This window comes from Rissa tridactyla, chromosome 11 (assembly GCF_028500815.1).
Source record: "Rissa tridactyla isolate bRisTri1 chromosome 11, bRisTri1.patW.cur.20221130, whole genome shotgun sequence".
Lineage (NCBI taxonomy): Eukaryota > Metazoa > Chordata > Aves > Charadriiformes > Laridae > Rissa > Rissa tridactyla.
In genome coordinates, this window is record NC_071476.1 from 22,027,746 (window position 1) to 22,051,716 (window position 23,971).

A 23,971-nucleotide genomic window follows, 5' to 3' on the forward strand; every position below is an offset into this window, starting at 1 on the left:
TTTTATTAACTTCTGCAGGTGCTCTTTGGCTCTTGCACCAGGCGGACTTTGTCTGGAAATCATTTCTAAATTTGCTCTCTCTGAATTCCTCTTCTCTTTAGTCATAGGCGTGCTGATGGCAAGGTTTAAGGTTGAAACCTAAACTCAGACTTTGTAACGATGCTTTTCTGAAAACACATCTAGACGTTTTCAGACAAAGCAGAAAAAAGATTTTAAAGTCTACTCTGGAATCAGTATTTCACAACGGACTTTGTTCTTTTCTTTAATAAGCATTTTCTTGTTCTCTTTGCCTCAATCTTAGAGTTATATGAGGACAATAAAGTTCTCCGTAGAACTCACAAATGCCTTGGGCAGGTGTATTATCAGGGAGCTAGAACTTAGGTAAAGAGAGAAAATGCTGCCGTTTTAAAAGGCATATTGTCTAAATGTTGATTTTCATATAATCGGTATGCTTGGGTTACTCAAATGTGGAGAGATTTCTGAAGTTCCTATAAAGTGTAATATAAATGAACAGTTTGCCTGCAAGAAGACACAATGAACATAAAATGCCCTAAAGAATGGGGAATACGATGGGTGAGTGAGAACGTGCATGTAGTAAAGAGGAGGAGTGATCGCTAGCAGGGTAGCTGAAGCACGAGGTCCTCCGTACGTTTCCCAGCTAGGTACTTCCATATGACTAGTTTTTCAGTGACTTCTGAAGACTGCTGCCTGTGTTTCAGTGCTGCAGAGGAACTTGTGAGCTCCCAGCGCTGCTTTTTCTTTCGTCTCCACGTAGGTCAGTTAGCGGAACTGGAGACTGCCTGTTCTCTTTCGTTCTGTTTTTCTCTCTTACCCAGTCTTTGCCTGGTTTGTATCACTAGGCCATTGCTACAGCTGTATTAGTGCAGGTAATGATATTTGGGCACCTGCTTCCACGTTGATGTCACTGGGACTTAAATACATCAATATGCTCAAATATTTGTGCTTCTGTTACCCGTTCATAAAATGTGGGGTAAGGGGTAGAAGCACTTCCCGGGGAATCTGTAACGATAAGAGCTGAAAAACAGACGTTTTCAGGTACTTAGTAGGGGGAAGACATTGTTACCAAAGTACCTCCCCTCAAAAAGCATTTGAAAAGGAGAGCACAGTATAGACAGGGAATCGGGATGTGCCTGAGGGCTATGTACTGCCTGTTATAACCTGTTCTAATCGCGTGTCCTTAGTGCTTCTGGTGTCACTTCCTTCAGTTCAACACTCTGCTTTTTGGAGGAAGGGTATAGGTTGTGGACAAAAAGGTATAAAAACTTCCGATGAAGTCACCCAGCTGTTGTTCCAGGTAGAAAATAAGAATGAAAACGGTTCATGCTAGTAGTTTTAAGCTGCAGAAATGTATACTGTAATGCTGGCGTTTCATTCTGTAATTTGTAATGGGCACATTTTTGTTCCTAGACTTGACAGTGAAGGTCATTCAAATTCTTTGTCAAGTACTTACAAGCCTGTTTCCCTGCCTCTGACCTCTCCAAACGTAAAGCTGAATCTGACTAGTCCAAAAAGAGGCCAGAAAAGAGAAGAAGGCTGGAAAGAAGTGGTTAGAAGGTAAAGACTTTAATTCTGTGTTTAAAAACTGTCTGTGAGCTTTTTAGCTTGTAAATTATTCTCAAATATAGAATGTCTGGCAAGCTTATTTAATTACTTAGCTGTATAATGAATTTGTAAAAAAAAAAAAAAAATAATCTACTGTCCCACACACTTACTCTTGCATTTCTGTGAAAACAAATCGCAGTCCTAATTTGTAGTGCCTCCTCCTAACTTGACGTCAATATGGCATGAACGTTTCATTTGGCACAAGGGTTTTATTTACCTGGGACTTCAGTGGAGTAAAGGATGGGGGGATAAGGTAAAAGGGGGAGGGGGCAGATGGCAGTGCAAAGCCCCTACAGCAGATGATCGCTTGCACACGAACTGAAGGCAGGATGGATGTGAGGAGAGGAGAGGTGGGTGATCGCTTCAAGGCTAAATTTCCTTTTGCTTTGGGCAGTGACCTTGATCGCTGATTCCATGGAAAAAAGCCAGCGCTAGAGGTGCAATTAAATTTAATGATTTTCTGTAAAGCAAACTTTCCCTTTGAAAATATACTGGTTTATATTATATGGCCATTAACATCCCATATCTTTTCCATAACCTCAAGTCTACTACTTGTAACAAGAAATGATCATCTGGCTTTCTTTTTTTTTTTTTCTTCCTTTTTTATCAAAAAGGAATACACATGAACATACAAGTGTCAGATGCTTTGGCTGCGCTTATGATGCCCTCCTGCTTTTGTGTTCTGCAATAGTAGCGACCAAATGCTCATTTTAGAGAATGTTAGGCTATGTGCAAAGAACGTAATTGTATGGAGGATTTAACACATTCAGATTAGTGGAAGCCACAGACTGTTCTTAATAAAGGTTAAAAAGGCAGTTTGATCTGAAAATTTCAGCATTTTGAACCTGTGGAGACTTGGTTCAGCCTCTGGCTTTTGTTGTGTTTGCAAATGGGGTTCTCCACTGTGACATGGCCTTGCTAAATGTACGGTTGCAGACTGCCCACCGCTTGGTGAGTTACGCAGGCATGAAACCATGAAACAGGCAGCTGACTCTGCCAGGGCTGCACACAGACCCCACCACGGGCCCTGGAGCTGCTTTCTCGCTCCTCCTGGGTCTCTTGAGTCTTGTAGGCTCAACTCAACCGCTTGGTTGGGTATTGCCTGCTCTTCTGCTGGAGATGGTAGGGTTCTAGAGACGGCATCCAAAACCTGACCTTTCCTCATCCCCGAGGAATCACGTCTTGTGTCATAAAGAATGCATCCATACAGTGTTCTGCGCTGGTGTTTGCTACGCCCTGAGCAGTCGAAGCATGTGTCCTGCCAAAGAGCTTTTTGGCGACCTTAGATGTATATGCAAAATGCCCGGGAGCTGCATGCCTTCCTCTCATAAAGTCTCTCGTGGTCTCAACAAGAATTCTTCTCCCCTCTCCCTGTGATTAACCCCCTGGCTGGAAGGGATGAGTATCAAAGCAGTGCCCAATGAAAAACATCCCTTCTGCACTTGACAGGCAAGTAGGCAGAGTTTTGAAAGACCCTCCCCCTACCAACAATCTGCAGCCAACACCGATTGAGCAATTCCAGCTGCAGAGAGGAGGACGCTGCTGTTCCGGAGCAAAAAGGTACTGCTTTGGGTGCTTCTCAAGGTAAAAAACGTCGAGCTTGGCGGGTGGGGAGGGAAGAAGCAGTGGGTGATGAGTGGGCATGGACCTGGGCACTGAGGTGACCTCTCCTGGAGAAGGAATGTCTCCGTGGGTGGTGGTGTGGGGTTCCTAGTGGACTGAGGTAGAAACAGACCAAGGTATGGTTGGGAGCCCTGTGCCTAATGTGGGCATATCTTGAAAGTTAGGTGAGGAAGGAAGCTCTGGTTTGGAGAGGGAGTGACTGGGATGTCTAGCTGGAGAGAGGAGCCCTGGGGCGGTGGAGGAGGGAAGAAAGTCCAAAGCATGAAACAGCCCTGGGAGGAGATATGGGTGTGTGTTCTGAGGAGCTGGTTTCTGGGGACAGGGAGGGTTGTAGCATGCTCTCCTGGCAAAAAAGGGGGAAAGAAAAAACACCTTGGCATGATGAAGGGATACTGTAGAACATTCCCCTGTATTTGGATGTGTTTAAAAAAAAATGGGTTTCCTTTAAGTCCTATTAAGTGAGAAACAATTTCCTGAGGATCCAAGTTACTTAAGAGTTTCCAAGAGCGGAATAGCTAGGTGAAGCTGGCAGCCTCTTCAGGGGGCGGTGGTGATCCGTACAGCGTTCAGAGATGCCTGCACTGTGAGCACAGTGATTTCGGAAACCACTTTGAACACCCTCTGATTGTTCAGTGTTGAACTATTGCACATCACTGGCAAGCTTGAAAGTGGTGTACGGGCTCCAGAGGTCCAGCCTTTAAAGTCTAGGAACAGTGGTGGCGCAGAGAGACCTTGGCTGGGGTCTGGATGCAATCATAGCTCGTGTTCAAAGAGTTCTCAGTACTGTGTGCCTGCACCGACCCACTGATACCATGTGAACTAGGAAAATCCTAAACTGACTTAATTTGCTAAACACATGGGTGACAGTGTTGTCGCCTGACAGTGAGCCTGCTTGTGAAAATCTGTGCTGCCTTCACGGTGGCTTCCAGCGGCTCCTTAAAGCACGGAACGGCACAGTTTAACCATCTGCCATCCACCGTGGTGTAGTGCCACCAATCAGATCTCAGGGTCTGAGAGAGGGCTGTGAATGTAAGTGGTGTTCCAGAGCGGATCACTGAGAAGACGTTGGAAAACCATCTTCTCCTTGCTATAAACCCTTGCTGTAGACGATAGGTCATGGGCTTTTATACTTGAAGCAGCGCTATTGATGTAAATTTAGGTTGATAAGCTAAGGGTTTGTCTCGCTTTGAAGGTAAGATAAGATAAAATCCAAAAGTGTTTCTGAAGCAGTGTGAGGCACGTACGTCTGTGTTACAACAGTGGTGAATAAATGCTTCTGGAGAATCCTCCTCAGTTGCTGAGGATGACAGGTAATTTTGAGTGGAGAAGTTTTGGAGAGGCTCCAATGGGTGAAGAAAATATCAGCAGAAAACCACTTGCTGCCCTGAAACTTAGGAATATTGCTTCAGCCACCGATCAGACAGCAAGGGATTTTTGTATGCCTGTAAAGTTTGAATACATTTCATGGTTTTGTGATCTTTGTGATATAGGTCAAAGAAGTTGTCTGTCCCAGCTTCTGTTGTATCTAGAATAATGGGAAGAGGTGGGTGCAACATCACAGCAATCCAGGATGTCACTGGTGCCCACATTGACGTTGATAAGCAAAAAGATAAGAATGGAGAGAGAATGATCACTATAAGGTACAGTATCTAGAAATTAAAGTCTTGGGTTAGTCCACAATGTCATTTATTAAGAAGTTTGTTTGCTTTTTAAGACGGGACATGTTTAGCATCTTGTTACTAGAATGGAACATAAATTACTGCTGCCAAGATAGGCTGAAGCTCTACTTCTTCAAAGACAGTCCTTAAGATATGCAAAAGTCAGGAAATAAATAATTGGAGTAAATACGCAATAGACTTGCAGATCAGTATAAAATTGAGGCTACGGAATGTTGCACAAAGTTGGGTTTCCTTTCGCAAAAGATAAATATGTTTGTATTTAATCTAGGGGTGGTACCGAGTCAACGCGATACGCAGTGCAACTCATCAATGCCCTTATTCAAGATCCTGCCAAGGAACTGGAAGACTTGATTCCTAAAACTCATATAAGAACACCTGCTTCGAGCACCAAATCAATCCATTCAAACTTCTCATCTGGAGTCAGCACTGCGACTGCTTCAAACAAGAACTCCTTTCCTCTCGGAGCACCGCCCCTAGTCACATCGCAGTCATCAACACTATCTACTTTCCAGCCTACTAACAAATTAAACAAGAATGTCCCAGCGAATGTCCGCTCGTCTTTTCCGGTGTCTCTTCCTCTAGCTTATTCTCACCCTCATTTTGCCTTGCTGGCTGCCCAAACTATGCAACAGATCCGGCACCCTCGCTTACCTATGGCCCAATTTGGAGGAACTTTTTCACCTTCACCGAACACTTGGGGACCATTCCCAGTGAGACCAGTTAACCCTGGCAGCACAAACAGCTCTCCAAAGCATAATAGTTCGAGTCGTGTAGGTAGTCAGAATGGAAATATTTTACAGACGGAGTCTCCTGGATTAGCTACTTCTACTTGTCCCATTACTGTCTCTTCTGTAGCTGCTTCCACCCAACCGCTGTGTGCAACCACCAATCGGACTCCCTCTTCGGTCAGAAAGCAGCTGTTCGCCTGCGTTCCCAAGACGAGTGCTGCAGCAACGGCAATCTCAACTGTGACGAGCACCTGTAGCACTCTGCCTTCAGCTTCCTCTGCCCCCCACAACAACGGGCAAGTGCCCACAGCGTTTCTGCCATCTAATGCTCCACAAACACAGCATTCCGCACTTAAAGCGGACTCCTTCTCAGCTGTCTCAGCACCCAAAGAGAAGGTGTCAACAGCAGACCAGCCCGCTGCAAGCGCATGCGCACCATCTTCGGTTGCAAGTAGTTGCAGTATGACGGCTAGCAGCAACTCGGGAGTCACCGAAACTCGCCCGTCAAGCAGCCCTGCACCGCTAAATAATGTCCAAGATGAAATACTGCCATCCAGGATGTCAGAGATCAATCCTTCCATGTCAATGCCTTTTTCATCCAGCTCAGAAACTGCTCCTTTAAGCTTAGCATCACCCAGGTCGGTTGTTGCAGATAATCAGGACAACAGTAACTTACCTCAAGTAGCTGTACCAGCACCTCGAGTCACTCACAGGATGCAGTCCAGAGGTTCTTTCTATTCAGTGGTACCAAATGCAAACCTCCATCAAGATCCTCAGTCCATTTTTGTTACGAATCAAGTTCCTTTAACACCTTCCCAAGGTCCACCTGCTGCAGTGCAGCTTTCGTCAGCCATGAACGTTATGAACGGTTCTCAGATGCACATTAACCCAGCAAGCAAATCATTGCCTCCTACCTTTGGGCCAGCAACGCTCTTCAATCACTTTAGTAGTCTTTTTGATAGCAACCAGGTGCCAGCTAACCAAGGATGGGGAGACTGTCCACTCTCTACCCGAGCAGCCGCTGACCCATCTTTCACTGTTCAGTCTACCTTTCTGAATAACTCTGTGCTAGGACACGTGGAAAACGTGCATCCTGACAATTCCAAGGCTCCTGGTTTCAGGCCACCTTCCCAACGGGTTTCGACTAGTCCTGTAGGTAAGTCATTAAGATCATGCACTGGATAGAATTCTGTCTCCAACCATTACACTTTGGATCATCTCAAACTGACTGAGACATAGTTTACAAATGTCAGTTAGAGAATACGAATGTAATGAGGATAGCCTGTTTTTTCCAAGTGCTCTTTAAAATGTTGATGATGATTTTTTTCCACTTTTCTTCAGCTTTTCTAGGATGTTAGGTGTTGGGAGCGTTACAGACATTGCATTGCTTGTCCTCTGTAAGACACAGGAATGTTGTTTCCACCTGTTTGTAGAGTTCAGGGCGGCATCGGTTTTAGCATTTGGGTTGGAATAGAACATAGGGTTGGATGATACCGAACCTGAAACAGCGGGGCCAGGACTCTTGTCAGGTTCCACTGCAGGAGTGACTGCATGCAGTTGTTCAGTTTTTTATCTGAGACTCCAGCTTGACTCAGTTAAGGGGTAAACTCTCTGCTTTTTGTCTCTTGATACGGCTCTGGGATTTTAATAAGCTTATGTTGTGCTTTGGGAAATCGGTGTGCTGCTGCATGGTGTGTTTTATTAGGAAGTTACTGTCCCTCTGCTGTTAAGTATAGCAGTTCAGGGATATCGGCATGTACTTGAAAAGGCTTTGGAACGCTCACAGTGAGCTCCCTGCCCTTGCTGTGCTCTGCCTAAAGGGTTATTATCATCTTAGTGTTCAAACTATGTTGCAGGCAACTGGCTGCACCAGTTTGGCTGGAAGAGATCTAGTCCGTGCCACCCTGTTCTCCCCTTCAGTCTTGCCATAATGGCTTTATGGTGCCTTGAAGCTGGGTAGCTAGAGAGCCCTGCTTTGGAGTTGTCGTTATCCCCAGAGTGTATGTTGGATATTTGGGCAAACGCTTCAGGACTTGAATGCTGGATTGGGAAAAGTCAAGTAGTCTAGTCAAGTCAAGAAAAGTCAAGTCTAAAAGTCAAGACTTTTAGACTAAAGGAGAAGGGGGCGTTCAGAAGACGTGGTGGTGAGGAAAGAAGATTTTCAGCATTCCCATTCCTCTCGGTTGATTTACAGATGTGCAGGACTTCTGAACACCGAAACACTTCTCCGACTAGCTTTAACCACAAAACTGGGATGTTTGCTATGACTGTAGTTTTCTTACTAGTTTAATTTGGGCTGCAAAGCTCTGCGAAGCGAGTGACTACCTAGAGCTCCTGTGCCACGTCTAGTGCACAGTAAGCAGAACCAGAATGTAACTAAGGCTGTGGAAGGTAAAGTACCCGGACCTTGTTCGTCAGATAGGCTGCTAATAAAAGAATTGCCAGACCCTCCTCAGCAGATCCCAGAAGTGCTTGATGTTGGCTCAGCTTTTTCTCTGTACTGCTCTAAACTGGGAGTTGGCTGTTGCTGGAATAAGCCCTGGGGAAGGAAGCTTATGGCAAATGGGGTCTGCTGATTTTTCTGATGATCGCATCCTGCGTTAGACAAGGACGGCTGACCGGGACTTCCCATAGCAGAAAAAAATTTTGCTGTTCCTTTATGCTAAGGTCGTCTGTTTGTCATTGGGAAAGATTTCTTGGTCCTTTATATATCCTTATATGACTGTAAGTATTTAAAAAGTAGTGTAAATCTGTTTCTTCCCTGTGTTAGGAAGGTTAGATAAATACCCAAGGAGAGCTCGTGCAGGTGACTTTGGGGAGATGAGCGTGAAGTTCTTCTCGACTGGAGCACAAAAACATTTGGATAGGACACGGGTTTTTTTGAGCTGGAATTTGATTAGGATATTGCAGAATGAAGAAAAACTGCAAATAGGTAGATGTGCCACTAAAATTCTGCCTGGCAGGAGGTGACTGGTTAGTCAGGTCCTTAGTTGATTCATCTGATGGCATTAATACTGTTTTTGATCGCCTTGGTTTCAGAATCTAAATTGTCTGTCACACAGGAGGAGGGGGACTTAGGGGGAGTCTGGGGAGAAGGGATTGTTTGGAAGATGTGATAGTGAGGAAAGGAGCAGGGACGGTAGGTTGAGGACCTCTCTGATGCCTTCCCTTGGAGCGTAAGTGTGGTCCTGTGGTCTGTCCTCCCATCCCATTCACTGGCTCTTCCCAAGGGAACAGACCTTTCTGCTCAGCTCTGCCTCCGAGATGGGATGAACTGGCACTACCTTGGCTGTCTCCGTAGGGTTCGGTGGCAGGTTTCATGAGATTTTGAGAAGGGAGTGGGAAGGGCCAGTCACTGCTGGCTTACGCTTTGGCCAACAGCAGCGCGGTGGGCAAGGAGCAGTCTGGGCCTGGCCTGGCAATTCAGTACACTTTTGTGTGATGAGAGGGAGTAGTGATGGCCATCAAAGCAGGTGGACACCCATCCTCTAATCTCAGCTGTGACTCTACACCTGACGGAGCAGAGGTTTGTCTTTTGGGGCCTGTCTTGCACAGTTGGGCTGCGGCAGATTTTTCTACAAATCGACACCTCATGGTGGTCACCTCTAAGCTGATTTGGTGCGGATTTAATGTAATTCGATTGTGCGCTGAATCAGCCTTTTCTTAACAAGCGTCACCTTGAGGTGGGGTTTGGGTACTCTGCTTTTCCTATTCATGGGCAAGCTCAGTTGCAGCTTGAATTTTCTCTGATTCACTGGTTCCTTTGAGGCACAGAGACACGTGCAGATCTCCCCACTTGTGGATCTGTTCTGGAAATGGCCTTTTGTCTCACTTACGTCTTTAGATCTCTTGTCCTAGCAGCTTGCAGATTGAGGGCAGGCGTAGCCAAGCCGTTTGGGGAGGCTGTGGAGATGACCAAAAGAAGTCACTAAAAGAATTTGCTACTTCTTACATCTTAATTTTAAGAAGGGGTTTGAGACCTTGTTCACCTGGCATTAAAAGGTATCATGAACTTGGAACGTGCCGGTTTAGGAAGCAGCATGTGAGTGTGAAGTTGCCTGAAATGGCTGGGCTCCCTGTTGGACGTGGAGTGCCCAGGCGTTGCTTCTGTAGAGGTGGAGGTAGCCCTCGCAGCAACCAGTTTCTGCAGAAGTGCCTGGGGGTTTTGATAAACTGAATTTTGAGCAGAGTTTGTGAGGTGGATACACCGGTCTCGAAAGCTGTTAAGCTTTCAGAGCCTGATGAAGAGTTTGAATTCGTGGCTCAAGTAACTGCAGAGTATGGTTTTGCAAAAGGTTTTAGTATTACCAAACCTGATTTTGTTGGTAAGTATATAAATAGGAAGCTCATGACTGAAATCAAGATTCTGTAAGTCATTGTTCATAGAAGCCGTTTTTAATATTGAGCAAAGGTTTTTTTCGTCCACTTTTATGAAAGGCAAGACAATATAAAATATAAAAAGTGTTCTTTACAACCTGAAAACTGACTACTCGGTTGAATTAGTGCATCTCTGGCTGTCATGCTTCCTTCAGCCTGCCAAAAATACACAGGAGCTCTGAAATGGTCCTGACTGTACAGTCATTGCACTTTGAAAGCTGTATAGCCATCATCCTGAGCCTTCAAAACACACGGCTGGGCATCTCTCTTCTGCAGAAGAGCTATTTTCGTCATAATTTCTGCCTTGTTCTCCATGGGCAGCAGCAGCTCTGTTACCCCTTCTGTGTGGGGCAGAGACTCAGGATCTTCAGTGGTTTGTCGGCCAATTGGAAACTTGTTTTTGATGTGTGATGGAATCGGTCACCACAGGGGCCTTTAGAATACCTCTTGAGTTGACTTTTGTGGATGGAAGGTTAGCAAGAGTGTTCCATCGGTAGCTCCATGGCAGACGCACGTGGCTGCAGTCTGCTTACGGCTGGGCTCTGTGCTGGAGGCCAGGCTGCAGCTCTAGACGAAGGCGGATCAATCAAACCACGTTTACGGGCAGCCCGCACAGGCATTAGCGTCCTCCCCATCGCCGTGGAGTCTTGCACTTCGTGCTGTGACAAACCCTGAAAGGCTTTCTTCCCGCATTCAGGTTCCCTCATCTGCGCACCCCGTGCTCTGGTGGTGGTGGTGATTTATTTCTCCTTGTCTGTCATGGAGGCTTCTGGTTTTTAACCCTTCGGGTAGGGCTAGTGAGAAAGAAGTATGTCCTGCAAATCCAGTGGGTCATCTCTGTCCATGTGAGCTGGTTGGATCTGGCACTTATGGAAGCAGTAAATCAGGTTTACTTGGTTGATGACACTGGGGGGAAGAGACCTGGCTTTCAGGAACGTGTCCAGGCGATGAAAGGTGCACCTCTAGTCTGTGACCTGAGGTATTGCCTGTCACCACTGCTGTTTGCAGACTGCTGTGGTGTAAGTAGGTACAACCTTCAACCCTTCTCTGCATCAATAGAGGCTGGTCCTGGTTGTGGTCATTTTGAAATGTTTAAATGGTTTTGAAACTAGTCTTGTTTAATAGGCCCTTGAAACTAAACCCAAACCTCAGGTGAACATGTTGCCATGCCCATTTCTGCTTTCAGGTAATAACGTGTGATAAAGAGCTCTTACAGCATTTCGGAAAAGTACTTAAAAGCTTTGGCTTATTAAAAAACTGTAATTCCCCCTTGCTAATAATTTTTGTGGGCCTTTGAACTTTCTCTTCACCTCTCCCTTCCTCTCACACATCCCTGTAGAAAGCAGCCGCCTCCCCCCCGCCCTCCCCCGTTGTGCTGTGCGTCAGCCCTCCTTCTCTGGACACAGCCTGCTCTGACCGATCTACGTGTGAACATACGTGTAGGATGGCAAAAAGCGTCCTGCAGCGAACTGCTTCCCTGGTGCCGGATTCCCCTGGGACTTTTGCAGAGCCCTGTTGGACTTATGTGGCTTTTTAGTAATCAAAGATCCTTGCCACTCCCAGCTTTCCTCCTTTGCCCTCCCTGCGAAGATCATTTCTTTTCAGCGACCAAAGGGATGGCTGTTTTTGTTAAAACTTCAGGCCAAAACAGAGAGCATACAGAAATGCCTTCTGTCGGTTTCTAAGGGAGAATCGTGCACCTGTAAAATGAACTTACCATGTGCAGATACCCCTGAAGGTGATGAGATGCTTTAATTATATTTGGAGCACTGGCTCTCTCTGGTGCTCTGAAGCAGGTTCCCAAAGAGAGATATTTAATCAAATTTATGTTTATTTCAGGCTTACCCTCTCTAGATCCATCCAACAGCTCTACAACTTCTTCTTCAGGTCCTTTGACAGGCTTTTCAGCAAACATACAAGGAGCACGGGTTTACCTTCAAGGGCCAGCGCCTGTTGGGACTCCCAGCTTTAACAGACAGCATTTTTCACCACATCCTTGGACAAGCGCAACAAATTCATGTAGGAACTTCATGGGTCTGTCTTAGTTAACTATAAATTCATAGCTATTGTCTTTAGTAGATTTGTAACGAGGGGAAATTACCCAGTGATGCACAAAATGCTTTCCAATTGCTTGTAGCAGCTGTGAGGATGACGTGCAAATCCCAAGCTGTACTATTTTGTGGTTTTTTTTCCCATGTAAAATGCCACTAGTTCTGGTAGCATTACTAAGGGCATATTTGGGCAAAAAAACCCCGGTCATCGTAGGCTCGGAGAGGAGAGGGCATGAGCTGTGGGGGAGTGGAGGTGATTATACCAAGCTAAAGATTCCCCTCTAAATAGTATGAGTATAATATTAGGTGAAAATGTCATGTTTGCCATGGTTTGAAGTTGTACTTGCCTTTTTTTTTTTCCCCCCCTTTTTAATTCGGATTCTGGAATTATTTCATGTTACTTAAAAAGTTCCAAAATCTTTAAGTATCATCTGAGGTAACAGTGGGTTTTCCTCCTAATGGGAAGAACATGGAAGTAGCTTTACAGAAAATATGGGTCTTTGATTCAGAATTTTAAGGGAAGAGGCTTTCCATGTCACTGCATGCAACTTCATTGCCACTCTGAGCTTAAGAACTAAAACGTTTAAATGAGTGCTCAAAGAAAGTTGGATTTCCCAAGAAGAGTCAGTGACGCTTCTGAAGTTGGTGGGACTTACGCTCTTACGTTACACACGTGGCTTTGGGAAGCTGTCTAATTTCTCTTCTGCTGGAAGTGGTGGATACCAAAACCAGGCTGTTTATTAGATATTGATGGTATTTTGGCTGATATTTTCACCTCTTCCTGAAACTCTTCCATGTTTCTTATTCTTTCTTGTAACCAATTTGTACTGCTATGTCATGAGAATATCACATGATTCTGATGGCTGAAGGCGTTTGCGTTATAATGTTGATTTTAGAGTTAAAATAAACTCCAAACAGAATTTCTGTGATAGACTTGAATGCTTGCCAAAAAAAAAAAAAAGCCTTTAAAACCTTCTTATCGTTTGCTTCGAGATAACACTGCAGGGATAGAGCGGATAGCATTTATGCTTGCTGGCTTGTGCTTTGTGTGTAATTAAGCAAGAGAAATATTCTTTTCAGCAGGTGAATCTCCTATTCCATCAGTTTCCTCAGGATCATCCTCGCCCCTTTCAGCCACTTCTGCACCTTCTAACTTGGGCCAGCCAAAAACGGGTAACGCCAATCAAGATCGAAAGGTACCCCCTCCCATCGGGACAGAAAGGCTTGCTAGAATTCGGCAGGGAGGATCTGTCACTCCTACGCCCTTAGGAACCAACTTCACCGCTCCTGTCGGTCATAGCGGTATTTGGTCCTTTGGAGTTAACAGCGTATCTGGTAAGTCTGTTACCTGGGGTAGCCTAAAGAAACTTCTAGGGCCTTCTGGGAGTACTACGTTTGAAAAGAAAGTTTGGGAGGAGGAATGTAAAATTCCACAGTCTGTAATCGACTTTGGTGTAGTACGTCCTGAAGGGAAAGCGGGTGTCAGTGGTGCGAGAGCGTGGATCAACGGAAGCAGTGTGGTTTTCACTCCTAGTGTGAGTGGTTCTCGCCCAACCTACATTACCTGTCAGCGTGCGCTTGTAAACCCTGAGATCGGTTGAGAAGTTCCATATTAAGTCTATTGAATTATGCGGAATTTAAAAAGTAAACAACTTTTATCTGTTAAGGGGGTCCATTTCCAAGTCTGACCCTTGGCCTAAAAGGACAACTGCCTCCATCCAAGTGTCTAGCTTGCTTTCCATTAACATTTTAAAACGTTAGTTGTGGTACAGCGAATGCATCCAGAAACACGTAGTTGTAGATGCTGATTTTTGCATTGCTCTCCTCACAGCTCCGGAATGTGATGGGGTAACTTCTGTTCCAGGCAGCCCCAGTTTCAAAAGAATGACTTCGAAAGAGCTTGGAGTTTTACATTCAGTTTTGTGATAGTTTGAGGTTTTTGTGGAAAGGAGAAGCTGCAGCATTTTGAGGTGTACGGTGTTTCCATTTGTAACTTTAAAGACAAATGTGTAATAGTCCTGTATTTGTTATATTTTTTTTAATGAAGCCCTCCATATTAGTGTCTCAGCATTGCTGTGTTTTTTCAAGAAAAGCTTCTACGTGCTCACAGACAGTGCTTGGAGGTTTATTGGACCTTAGCTGTTCTGCTGGGGACGCCTGAAACTTGCAGTTACTGCTAGTCCCCATAACATCCACGCCTGCCTGGGGGATGAGATGAATGTACATGCCAAACTTGCCTGGCCTCACCAGGCTCTCTTCTTCCCCTGGTTTTTGGCCCTGTCCTAAGTGTAATTTCTTCCTGCGTTCCTGTGCTATGTGAGAGGATGTGGGAGCTGGAGGGAAAGAAAGTGTGTGTGGTATGTGTGTGGCCAGCCTTGTACAGTATTGCCTGCTGCTGCTTCCCTGTGAGAGGCCTTGGTGCTGCAGGTGAGACTATGTGTTTGCGTTGTCTGGGATGGGTTATACCTAAAATCTGCAGGTATCTTCCTTCTTTGCGTAGGAAAGGGGGACCTTTGTGGAAGGTCTGTCTTTGCTCAGACCACAGCCCTAATGTACCTCTGCAGCGGTGTGTTTTCGGGGAGCCTTTGGATGTATGCAGGTGTGTGCAGCTGCTGAAATCTACTCCCGCGTGTCTTCAATTAATTGTCATCAGCCATTTTCAATCTCTTCCTTTCCAGAAGGCTTGTCAGGTTGGTCTCAGCCTGTCATGGGAAATCATCCGATGCATCAGCAGCTGTCAGACCCTGGCACGTTTTCTCAGCATCAGCCAATGGAGAGAGATGATTCTGGAATAGTGGCTCCCTCGAATATTTTCCACCAACCTATGCCAAATAGTTTTGTGGATTTTTCTAAAGTAAGTTACAGAGGGCTGTATTTAGTCTGTAAAATGACTGAGGACTTTTTGTTATATCTCCTCCTGTGCCTGTTCAGGCGGTGTGTGTGTGTGCCTCTTCTACCACAGCTTGCCGCACCTAGTCCTGAACCTCCTTTCATCCTGGTACCGACTAGAACCTGGCGGTGCATTTAAACAAAACCAGAATTTGCACATTGTGGGTGGTCTCTTGTCAAGTAGCTGAATGCCTCCATCGCTCTCCAGTGTTTCCTTTCTCAGAGGCTCAGTCCCTCGGAAATGTTTCATAAGGCTGACTCAGCTCTTGAGGCTGATTAAAGGTTTGCTTAATGCTTCCAGTACAAATCGCGCCTGGGAAGTACTACATGCCTTTCTTAAGGAAGCAGCAGGATGAGAGGACTGCTTTTAAGTCTGTGCCTTCTATCTTAACTCTGGAAAGTAGTTAGAGGCAGACGGACGTAGCCAAGCTATTGCCAGCTCAGCCACCGCTGGAGGAATGTCCAGGACGATGTGCTCAGCAGCAGACGTACTCGCAGTATGTTTCAGAAGTAGCTGTAGCATGTGGTCTTGGGATCTTCTAAATTGCAGAGCAGCAATCATTCAAACATAGGAAGGAAATCTCATAGTTGCCGAAAGCTGCTCTGGAACTCGTTCTTTCTGAACTGGAAGAATACTAGGTGGCTGTTAGTAATTTATAGAGCATCTTCAACTCAGAGCCTTGTAGGCTCAAGCTTTATATGGGCTTTGCTGAAGTGCAGCCCCTGGCAATACCCATGGTTGTTGCATGCTGCAGAGGTGAGAGGAGGGAGCGCTGAGATTCTTTGTGCAGCTGCTGTCTCTTGCATTATGGGGTCATCAGAAAGCACTGTGCAGAGGCCATTGCATACTGGCAAGGTGTGATTTCAGGAAAATGGGTAAACTGACTGGAGTAGAATCACAGAATAGAAACATAGAATGGTTCAGGTTAGAAGGGACCTTAAAGATCATCTCGTTCCAACCCCCTGCCCTGGGCAGGGACACCTCCCACCAGCCCAGGTTGCTCCAAGCCCCGTCCAACCTGGCCTTGAACCCCTCCAGGGATGGGGCAGCCACAGCTTCTCTGGGCACCCTGGGCCAGGGGCTCACTGCCCTCACAGCAAAGGATTTCTTCCTCGGATCTCATCTAAATCATCTAAATCTACACTCTTTCAGTGTAAAACCGTTCCCCCTCGTCCTACTGTTCCACTCCCTGATCCAGAGTCCCTCCCCAGCTTTCCTGGAGCCCCTTTAGGGACTGGAAGGGGCTCTAAGGTCTCCCCGGAGCCTTCTCTTCTCCAGGCTGAACGCCCCCAACTCTCTCAGCCTGTCCTCACAGCAGATGGACTCCAGCCCTCACATCATCTCCGTGGCCTTCCTCTGGACCCGTTCCAACAGGTTCATGTCCTTCTTGTGCTGAGGACTCCAGAGCTGGACGCAGTACTCCAGGTGGGGTCTCCCCAGAACAGAGTAGAAGGATAGAATCACTTCCCTCGCCGTGCTGGCCACGCTTCTTTTGATGCAGCCCAGGGTGCGGTTGGCTTTCTGGGCTGCAAGTGCACGTTGCCTGCTCATGTTGAGCTTCTCATCCACCAACTCCCCCAAGTCCTTGTCCTCAGGGCTGCTTTCAAGCCATTCTCCACCCAACCTGTGTTTGTGCCTGGGATTGCCATGACCTAGGTGCAGGACCTTGCACTTGGCCTGGTTGAACTTCTTGGGATTCACATGGGCCCACCTCCCCAGCCTGTCCAGGTCCCTCTGAATGGCATCCCTTCCCTCCAGCATGTCAACCGCAACAGACAGCTTGGTGTCATCAGCAAACTTGCTGAGGATGCACTCAATCCCACTGTGCCTGTCTCTAAGAAAGATGTTAAACAGCACTGGTCCCAGTACTGACCCCTGAGGAATGCCACTGGTTTCCACTTGGACATTGAACCATTGACTGCAACCCTTTGAGTGCGGACATCCAGCCAGTTCCTTATCCACTGGGCGGTCCATCCATCAGATCCATGCTTTTCCAATTTAGAGACCAGGATGTCGTGTGGGACAGTGTCAAATGCTTTGCGTAAGTCCAAGTGGATGACGTTGGTTGCTCTCCCCTTATCTACCAACGCTGTGGCAATGGAATCTCAAGCTCTGAAGAGTCGCCCTGTTCCACACTCTGCCGATGTGTGCAGTGATGCCCTGTTTCCTCACAACGCTGAGGTGAAGGTTACGTATGGATGTGAACTGCCTCTGTTGTCTTGGGTAACGTGGTACTTCACAACCGCTGCCGCCTTTACTGACGGTGCTTTCTCTTGTTCCCTCAGGGCCTACCGATTTCCATGTATGGCGGCACTCTAATACCCTCGCACCCTCAGCTGGCAGATGGCCCGGGAGGCCCCCTCTTTAATGGTCTCCATACTCCAGATCCTGCCTGGAATCCCATGATCAAGGTTGTCCAGAACTCAACAGAATGTACTGATGCTCAGCAGGTAGTGTGGCTGCCTCTTCCCACCTTTGCTTACCTGGGGCTTTTTATGGTGTTGTGCTTGGTTTTTCGTTTTTGTTCACTTTTGGGTAGGCGATATTTTTTCAGCTCTTTGATACTAGAGTTGAGACTGTTTGCATGACTTTTCCCTTACAGCGTGTGTGTGTCTTTATAAAAAAACATATGGTGCTATCTGTACCAGATCTTTTGGGTAAAATGAGCAGCATTTCAAGACTGCTGAGCCAGGTAATCGACTTCGTTGTAAGTGAGAGGGTTTATATGCATACTTTGCATCTTGCAGGTTGTCACTCAAACCTTGGCCAGAGCTGAAGAGGGCTCCCAGCCTTTGGACAGTCTGGTTGTATTTTAGGGGGGAGCCTTAAGCTTGCCCTCCAGTGGTTAAACGCTCTGTTAAAGGAACCTTTATTTGTTTTCATAATAGACTTGTCTTTTTATTTCTTGCTGTAGATTTGGCCTGGCACCTGGGCACCTCACATTGGAAACATGCATCTCAAGTACGTCAACTGATTTAAGGGGATCTGTCCTTTTTTTTAGCCTTGTTTGGGAATCTTTATGATCTTGAAGAACCCTGGGGATTTTTTTTAATGTGCCTAACCAAGCAATTTTATGTGGGCTGTAACAATGGAAACTTAATTGCCCGTTGTATAAGAACAAATTGATTTACCTATACAAACTGATTCTGTTCTCCAGTTAGTTCTGCCATTTTGATCTTAAGAATCAGACAAAACTAGTGCTTTTGGCTAAACACTACCGAACGCTCTTTGTATGCAGCAGAGTACTAGCTGATTACATGATTTCGACCTTTTAGGGTGGTAAATACATGTATAATTGTTTACATACTTAAAAGGAACAGCTGAGTAAATTTCGTGTCCTATAGTGGCTCTACTTTATGTAGCCTGTATTAATGTGAAATATTTACCTGAATAATTCAATAAAAGGCGAACAGTATTTATAGGTTGTGTGTGAGAATTTTGGAAGAGGCTGTATGTTGTTGTCACCGGTAGCTGCTGCCGTGATGCAGCTTTTCAGGGTCACGTAAGGAGCCACGTGGGTGCAGTCAGGGTTTGGGGGAGGGTTTTGACCCACAGTTGTCTGCGATACAAGGTCTGCTGAGTCCTTCCCCTTGCCACTTGTTTGCCCTTTTTTTTTTGTGTGTGTGTGTGAACATAGTTGTTGCGTTGTTTTGTTTTGTTTTTTTTTTTTCTTTCTGGATTAGTTCTGCTGCTTCTAACACTCTTTCGAGGTAGGTTTTGTTCAGGGGCTGGAAATAAGGGCTGAGCTGACAAACGTGGCAACTGATGGCATCTTAATTTGCAGGAGGTTAAATAGGGAGCTTGTAGGTAAATGCGGGGTTTCTTCACCTGACTCACTGTGACCAGCTGCCTAGAAGTAGATCTTAGGAAAGCAGAGACCACTTCCCACAAGAGAAAAACATAATATATTAAATTCTAAGCTCTTTGTAGCCCTTTAAATCTCGTAAGAGCTCCTCAAGTCCTTTCCATGAGGAAGAAGGGGATTTTTGCATACCGCTTAAGATGAACGTTCGTTCTCTACTCCGGTGCAGAAGTTCTCCACTTCCAGCACTTGGACTACACTTACTTCTGCTTTTGCTCAGTGGCGATGCAGTAACTGCACTGAATATTTGGTCCATACAGCTCATGTAGTGTCCAATCTAATGGTGGACCGCTTCCAGTGGTGTCTCGGAGCAAATGGAGACTTCTCTGCCTTCCTCCACCTTCTCCAGACACCCTTACGTGCAGCAGTAGAGGTTCCCCGGGAAAAGCACGAGGAAGGAGTACTGAAAACCCACAGTGCACAAAGCAATACCTGAGTACTGCAGGCAGGCAAACCTCAGAAATGCTCCTGGATGCTATATTCAGCTATTTTTCCTAGTATTTGAGGAAGAAAGGCAAAAACCCTTGAGCTGCTGCTGCCTCCCCGATAGTGCAAATGCCAAAGGAGATGTTAAGAGTGTTAACAGTAACTGAATTGAAAACAAGAGGTGTGTCGGTGCAGTAGGTGTTCGCTCTGGGGTGAGCTGCAGGGAGGGCAGGGTGTGGTGGGCCGAAGGCCCCTCCCCACTGCTCTGGGCTCCGTGGGCACCACCGCCACCTCCTGCCCCATCCCGGGGAGCCACCATCTCCCCATCCCGGAGGGCTACAGCTCCACGCCGGGTGGCACCGTCTACTCCACCACGCCAGGGGGTAAGACCCAGCACGGGGATGGGGTTGTCCCTTAAAAGGAAGGGTGGCCACAGCTGCCCCATCCCTTCTTAACGTAGGCAGCTCCTTCCTGAGTGGGTCTCCTCCTGGGCTCTCCACCTTCTAGCTTGGTCCCTGGGGTCATGGGCACCTGCTCTGGGCACCAGATCCAGGCAGGCCCATGGGACGGTGGCTTCCCTGGCAGCCCAGAGCTGGAGGGGGAAAAGGGAACCCCAAAGTTTTGTAGGAAGATACTGTTAGAAGTTAGGGCCGTCGTTGCCCCATGGTACTGCGGGGAGCAGGCAGAGGTAGTGCCGGTGCTGGCTCCGCTGGGGAGCGGGCTGATGGCCATGCCGCTGGGGTGGTGGATGCAGCGCTGGTCCCTCGGGGGCAGGTCATGCCCAGGCACGGCTGGCTGGAGCTGGGGGAGGCACAGGGGACTAGCGCAAGTCTGCTCCCACCCGAGTTCACCAGCCCTGGGGGAAGGTGCGGGGTGGCACAGCTCCCTCCAGGGGTACCCTGGGCCTGCCCTCTTGCCCCCCTTCCAGTCTCTTCACCAAAGCTGTCAAGCAGGTCCTTTTCTTTGCTGTCTGTCCTCAGGGTAGCGGGTGCCCCGTCCCTGAGCTGGGCATGTTTCGGTTGAGCTGCAGATGCCCACCCTGTGGGCGCTGGCTCCATTGTGTGCCTCCAATGAGCTTACCTGCGGCTGGGAGCCAGGCCCGGGGCTGGCGGGGCCACAGCTTGCCCCAGCGTGTTTGTGGTGCCAGGAAGGGCCTGGCCTGCGCAGGAGCTCCAGGCTCGCGGCTGGAGCCTGGCAGGAAACCGGAGCGCGGTTGCACGGACAGCCAGGCAGGAGAAGGCAGACGTGGTGCAGGGCAGCAGACACGGCACGCCGGCTGGCGTGATGGCGGGGATCGCTGGCAGGCGCAGGGGGTGGCAGCGAATGCCCTGGGGGAGCACTGCCCTGGGGCTGTACGCCCCGCAGGCTGGCACGCTGGTGGAGGTGTCCCATCAAGCCCAGTGCCTTGTCTTCCTGCAGGGCACAGCAGGGTGGCTCGCTGGCTGAGCTGATGGGAACTGGTCCCCGGGTACAGCTCCCCATGGTGCCAACGGCAGGGCACCCAGCCTCTGCTGTTGGATGGCTGCAGGGAGCCACCTCTGAGCAGCCACCTCTGGGCAGGGTGTGCTGGGGACCTGCCTGGCTGTCGGGCTCGGGCTGTGTGACGAGTGCCCCAGGGGGCCCTGCCTTCCAGGCAGCACAGGGGTGGCTGTGGTGTCACCTGCCATGGGGCATCCGCGTCGAGGCTGGACCCCCCCTGCACCGTGCCCTGGCAGAGCTCCAGGTGCCTCAAGGGGAGGAACAGCGTGGGGAGGAGCTGCTGGGCAGGATGGGTGTCACAGTCTGCCACGTGGGAAGCCCCACAGTGGCTCCAGAGGCAGCCGTGTGCTCGAGCTGTGGCCAAGCGCTGGGTCCCACCCCCTGCTCTGGGCTCAGGCCGTGGTGCTTGGAGACAGGGGCGGCCAGGGGCCAGCAGTGCCTTGACAGCCTCCTGCTTTTGGCAGGTACCCGCATCATCTACGACCGCAAGTTCCTGCTGGAGTGCAAGAATTCACCCGTGGCCAGGACCCCTCCCTGCTGCCTGCCCCAGATCCCCGGTGTCACATCCCTGGCCCAGTCCAGCCTCGTCAAGCTGGAGGAGCTCAAGGAGCGGAATGAGAGCGAAGAAGCCATGCCAGGTGGGCGGCCCAGGCACACAGCTCCTGTCTATGCACTGCCTGGCGAATGGGGTTCCCGCTTGGCTGCAAGGGCAAGGGGAGATCCCAGCCCAGCTCCGGTTCCCGCTCCTGCCCCCTTTGCCTGCACGTTTCTCTCAGCCCCATCCTAACCCTGGCCCTGTATCTCTCTGTACCCTTGCAGATCAAGACCAGTTTGAGATGGAGATCTGAGTTTCCAGCTCCCTGTCTCCAGGCCGTGGCTGGGCCTGTTCCTGGGCCTCGTGGAGGTGCTGGCACTGTGACCAGCTGGCTGCAGCCCTCTCTGATGCTGGGGATGGATGTGTGACACCTCAGGCTCTAGCACAACTGGCTGGTGCAATTGCCTAGGAGCTCATGCTTGATCAATAAACACCATGAAACCCCTGCGCTGACCTGGTGCATCTCTGTGTTGGGGCTCTGCTGGGTCCTCAGAGCGCCGGGGAGGGAACCTAAGAGGTGCCAAGCAGCACCAGGAGCCCTTTGCGGGTGCAGAGAATCTCTCCCTCCTGCCCTGAAACCCTGCGGGCTGGGAGTGGTGAATGCAGGGCCTCAGCGCCTGCTCCCAGGTTTGGGGTGCCACACGCAGGCGCCACTAGCGAGGCCTTCCGGCGAGCAGGGGAGGGAGGGAGCAGCACGGTGAAGTCTCCCTGCTCTCCAGGGTAAACGTTAACACCCTGGGCCTACCTGACCTGGCAGGCAGTGCTAGCACAGGGATGCTTTTCCCGGGATCTCCCTGGCGCTGAGGCTACACACATCTGAGCTGTGCCCGGATGGGCAGGAGCTCAGATGGGAGCACAGGCTGCAGCACCAACCCTGGCCCTGCTGTGGGCTGGCGGCAGGTCAGCCTCCCCAGCCAGCCTGGAATTCCAGGGGCCGTCTCCTCCTGCAGCAGCACTGGGCCCTGTGCTGGCTGCTGTGGGTCTCCCCCCGCTGCCAACCGGGGCAGCAGGGAAACGCATCGCTGCCCACTCGACCTGGGCGAAGGTGGGGGTGCTGCCAGGGGCGTTCCTTCCCTTTGCGTGGGCTGGGAACACCCTGCCAGGGCCACGGCCCCTTGGCCCAGCCCTTGGCCGTAGCCTTGCCCCACAGTCCCGTCTCCTGCTGCTCCTGGGAGAGAACCTGGACCTGTCAGGCACCAGAACCCCAGGGCAGGCTGCAACCAGGGGCAGGTTAGTGCTATTTATTAAACATCATGTAGTGAATCACCACCAAAATGTCACAATGATTAAAATGCCCTCTTCTGGGACGAGGAGTGGGAGGCAGCGGAGGTGCCCAGACCCCGTTGGGCAGTGAGGGCTCACAGTCCACACCCCTGTCCCTGGCATCAAGGATCCTCTTGGCCAGGCTCGGCTTCAGCGCCGCCATCCGTCGCTGCAGCCGGCTCCGCAGCAGGCAGGCTCCTCGACTCGGCGATCAGGCGCTTGACACCCACCAGCCACTGGCTCACCTCGTTCACATGGTCCACCATGAGCGAGCGGTGGATCTCGTCAGCTGCCTCCCAGTGCCGCTGCTGCAGCTCTGCCAGGAAAGGGGAACCCGTCAGGCGTTGCGGGGGGGCCTCCCCTGGGTGCCCCCTGCCCCGATGCAGCCCCTCTCACCTTGCACCAGGAGGCTCATCCTCTTCCTCACCGGGGCCGACAGCTTCCCCTGAGCCCAGGCATCCCCCAGCACCGTCAGCCGCCGCGCGATGTCGTCGCATACTTGTTTCTGGAAACAGAGATGAGCTGGACGGGGGACCTGCCCCCACCCCGGCTCCGGGGAGCCCCTGGGGCAGGGATGGGCCCCTCGCCCCACGGGCAGCCCGGGGACGGGCAGCCCCCGGCCGCTGCCGCCCCCGGAAGGAGCCGGGGGAAGGTGCCGGGGCCTCCTCACCTGCACGGCGGGGCGGCAGGCGGCCAGGGCCTCCCTCAGCGGGGCGAGGACCGCCTCGGCGGGCAGGCCGCACTCCTCCTCCGGGCCGGCGGCGGGGCTGGGCCGGCCGCGCTCCGCTCGCAGTGCGGGGCCGAGGGGCCCGGGGGGGGGCGGCCCCAGCGCCGGGGGGGGCGGCGGAGGAGCGGGAGCGGCGCTGCCCGGCTCCGGGGGGGCACCTGCAGGGGAGAGGCGCCGGCGCGGAGCCCCGTCAGCCCGGGGTGGGGCGGGGGCTGCGCCGGGCCCCGGCCCGCCCGGAGCGCGGCTGCTCGGGGCAGGGCTTCGCGGGTGCTGACCTGGGGGCGCCCCGGCGGGCGGCGGGGGGGGGCGGCGGGTGAGGGGCGTCCGCCTGGCCCCGCCGGCCTGCGCCTGCAGCCCGTAGGAGAACTGGGGGGGGTCGTTCCAGCCACGCTCCTGGTTCCCTGCGGCGGCCAAGGGCACAGTCAGGCCCGGGGGGGGTGTCCCGGTCCCGCTCCCCGTTCCCGCTCCCCCCGGAAGTCCACCCGCGCCCCCTCACCCGGCTTCACGTAGAGCTCCGCCATCCCGCCACGTCACGCCCGTTCCCGCCCCTTCCGTCCGGTGGGCGGGGGCGGGAGGGGAAGGGGCGGGGCGACGGGCAGCCCCGCCCCGCCGGGGGACGGGGTAGGGGGCGGGGGGCGGGGGCGGGGT

General features: G+C 50.3%; 2 protein-coding genes across 20 annotated transcripts in view; one reads left to right on the forward strand and one right to left on the reverse strand.

The window, feature by feature from the left end:
• ANKHD1 (ankyrin repeat and KH domain containing 1) overlaps positions 1-21,774 on the forward strand; it is a 122,617-nt gene extending 100,843 nt beyond the window's left edge. For 7 of the 19 annotated variants that reach the window (XM_054217812.1, XM_054217815.1, XM_054217810.1 and 4 more), the window contains 10 exons: positions 1,429-1,575; positions 3,073-3,183; positions 4,737-4,886; positions 5,194-6,809; positions 11,870-12,064; positions 13,165-13,416; positions 14,760-14,935; positions 17,257-17,421; positions 21,203-21,376; positions 21,558-21,774. In XM_054217812.1, the coding sequence (XP_054073787.1) occupies positions 1,429-1,575; positions 3,073-3,183; positions 4,737-4,886; positions 5,194-6,809; positions 11,870-12,064; positions 13,165-13,416; positions 14,760-14,935; positions 17,257-17,421; positions 21,203-21,376; positions 21,558-21,701 (3,130 nt within the window). In that variant the 3' untranslated portion in view covers positions 21,702-21,774. Of the gene's footprint in view, positions 1-1,428; positions 1,576-3,072; positions 3,184-4,736; positions 4,887-5,193; positions 6,810-11,869; positions 12,065-13,161; positions 13,417-14,759; positions 14,936-17,256; positions 17,422-17,885; positions 18,387-21,202; positions 21,377-21,557 lie in introns of those variants that run through there. The other 12 variants (XM_054217825.1, XM_054217831.1, XM_054217824.1 and 9 more) reach the window with 10 other exon arrangements.
• Positions 21,775-22,559: 785 nt separating this feature from the next.
• On the reverse strand, positions 22,560-23,879 carry SRA1 (steroid receptor RNA activator 1). Its single transcript, XM_054217832.1, has 4 exons — positions 23,820-23,879; positions 23,267-23,724; positions 22,993-23,101; positions 22,560-22,912 (listed from the first exon to the last, which is right to left on the reverse strand). Exons 1-4 carry the CDS (start codon positions 23,842-23,844, stop codon positions 22,719-22,721), a joined length of 786 nt encoding a protein of 261 aa, XP_054073807.1. The 5' UTR covers positions 23,845-23,879; the 3' UTR covers positions 22,560-22,718.
• Positions 23,880-23,971: the final 92 nt, after the last annotated feature.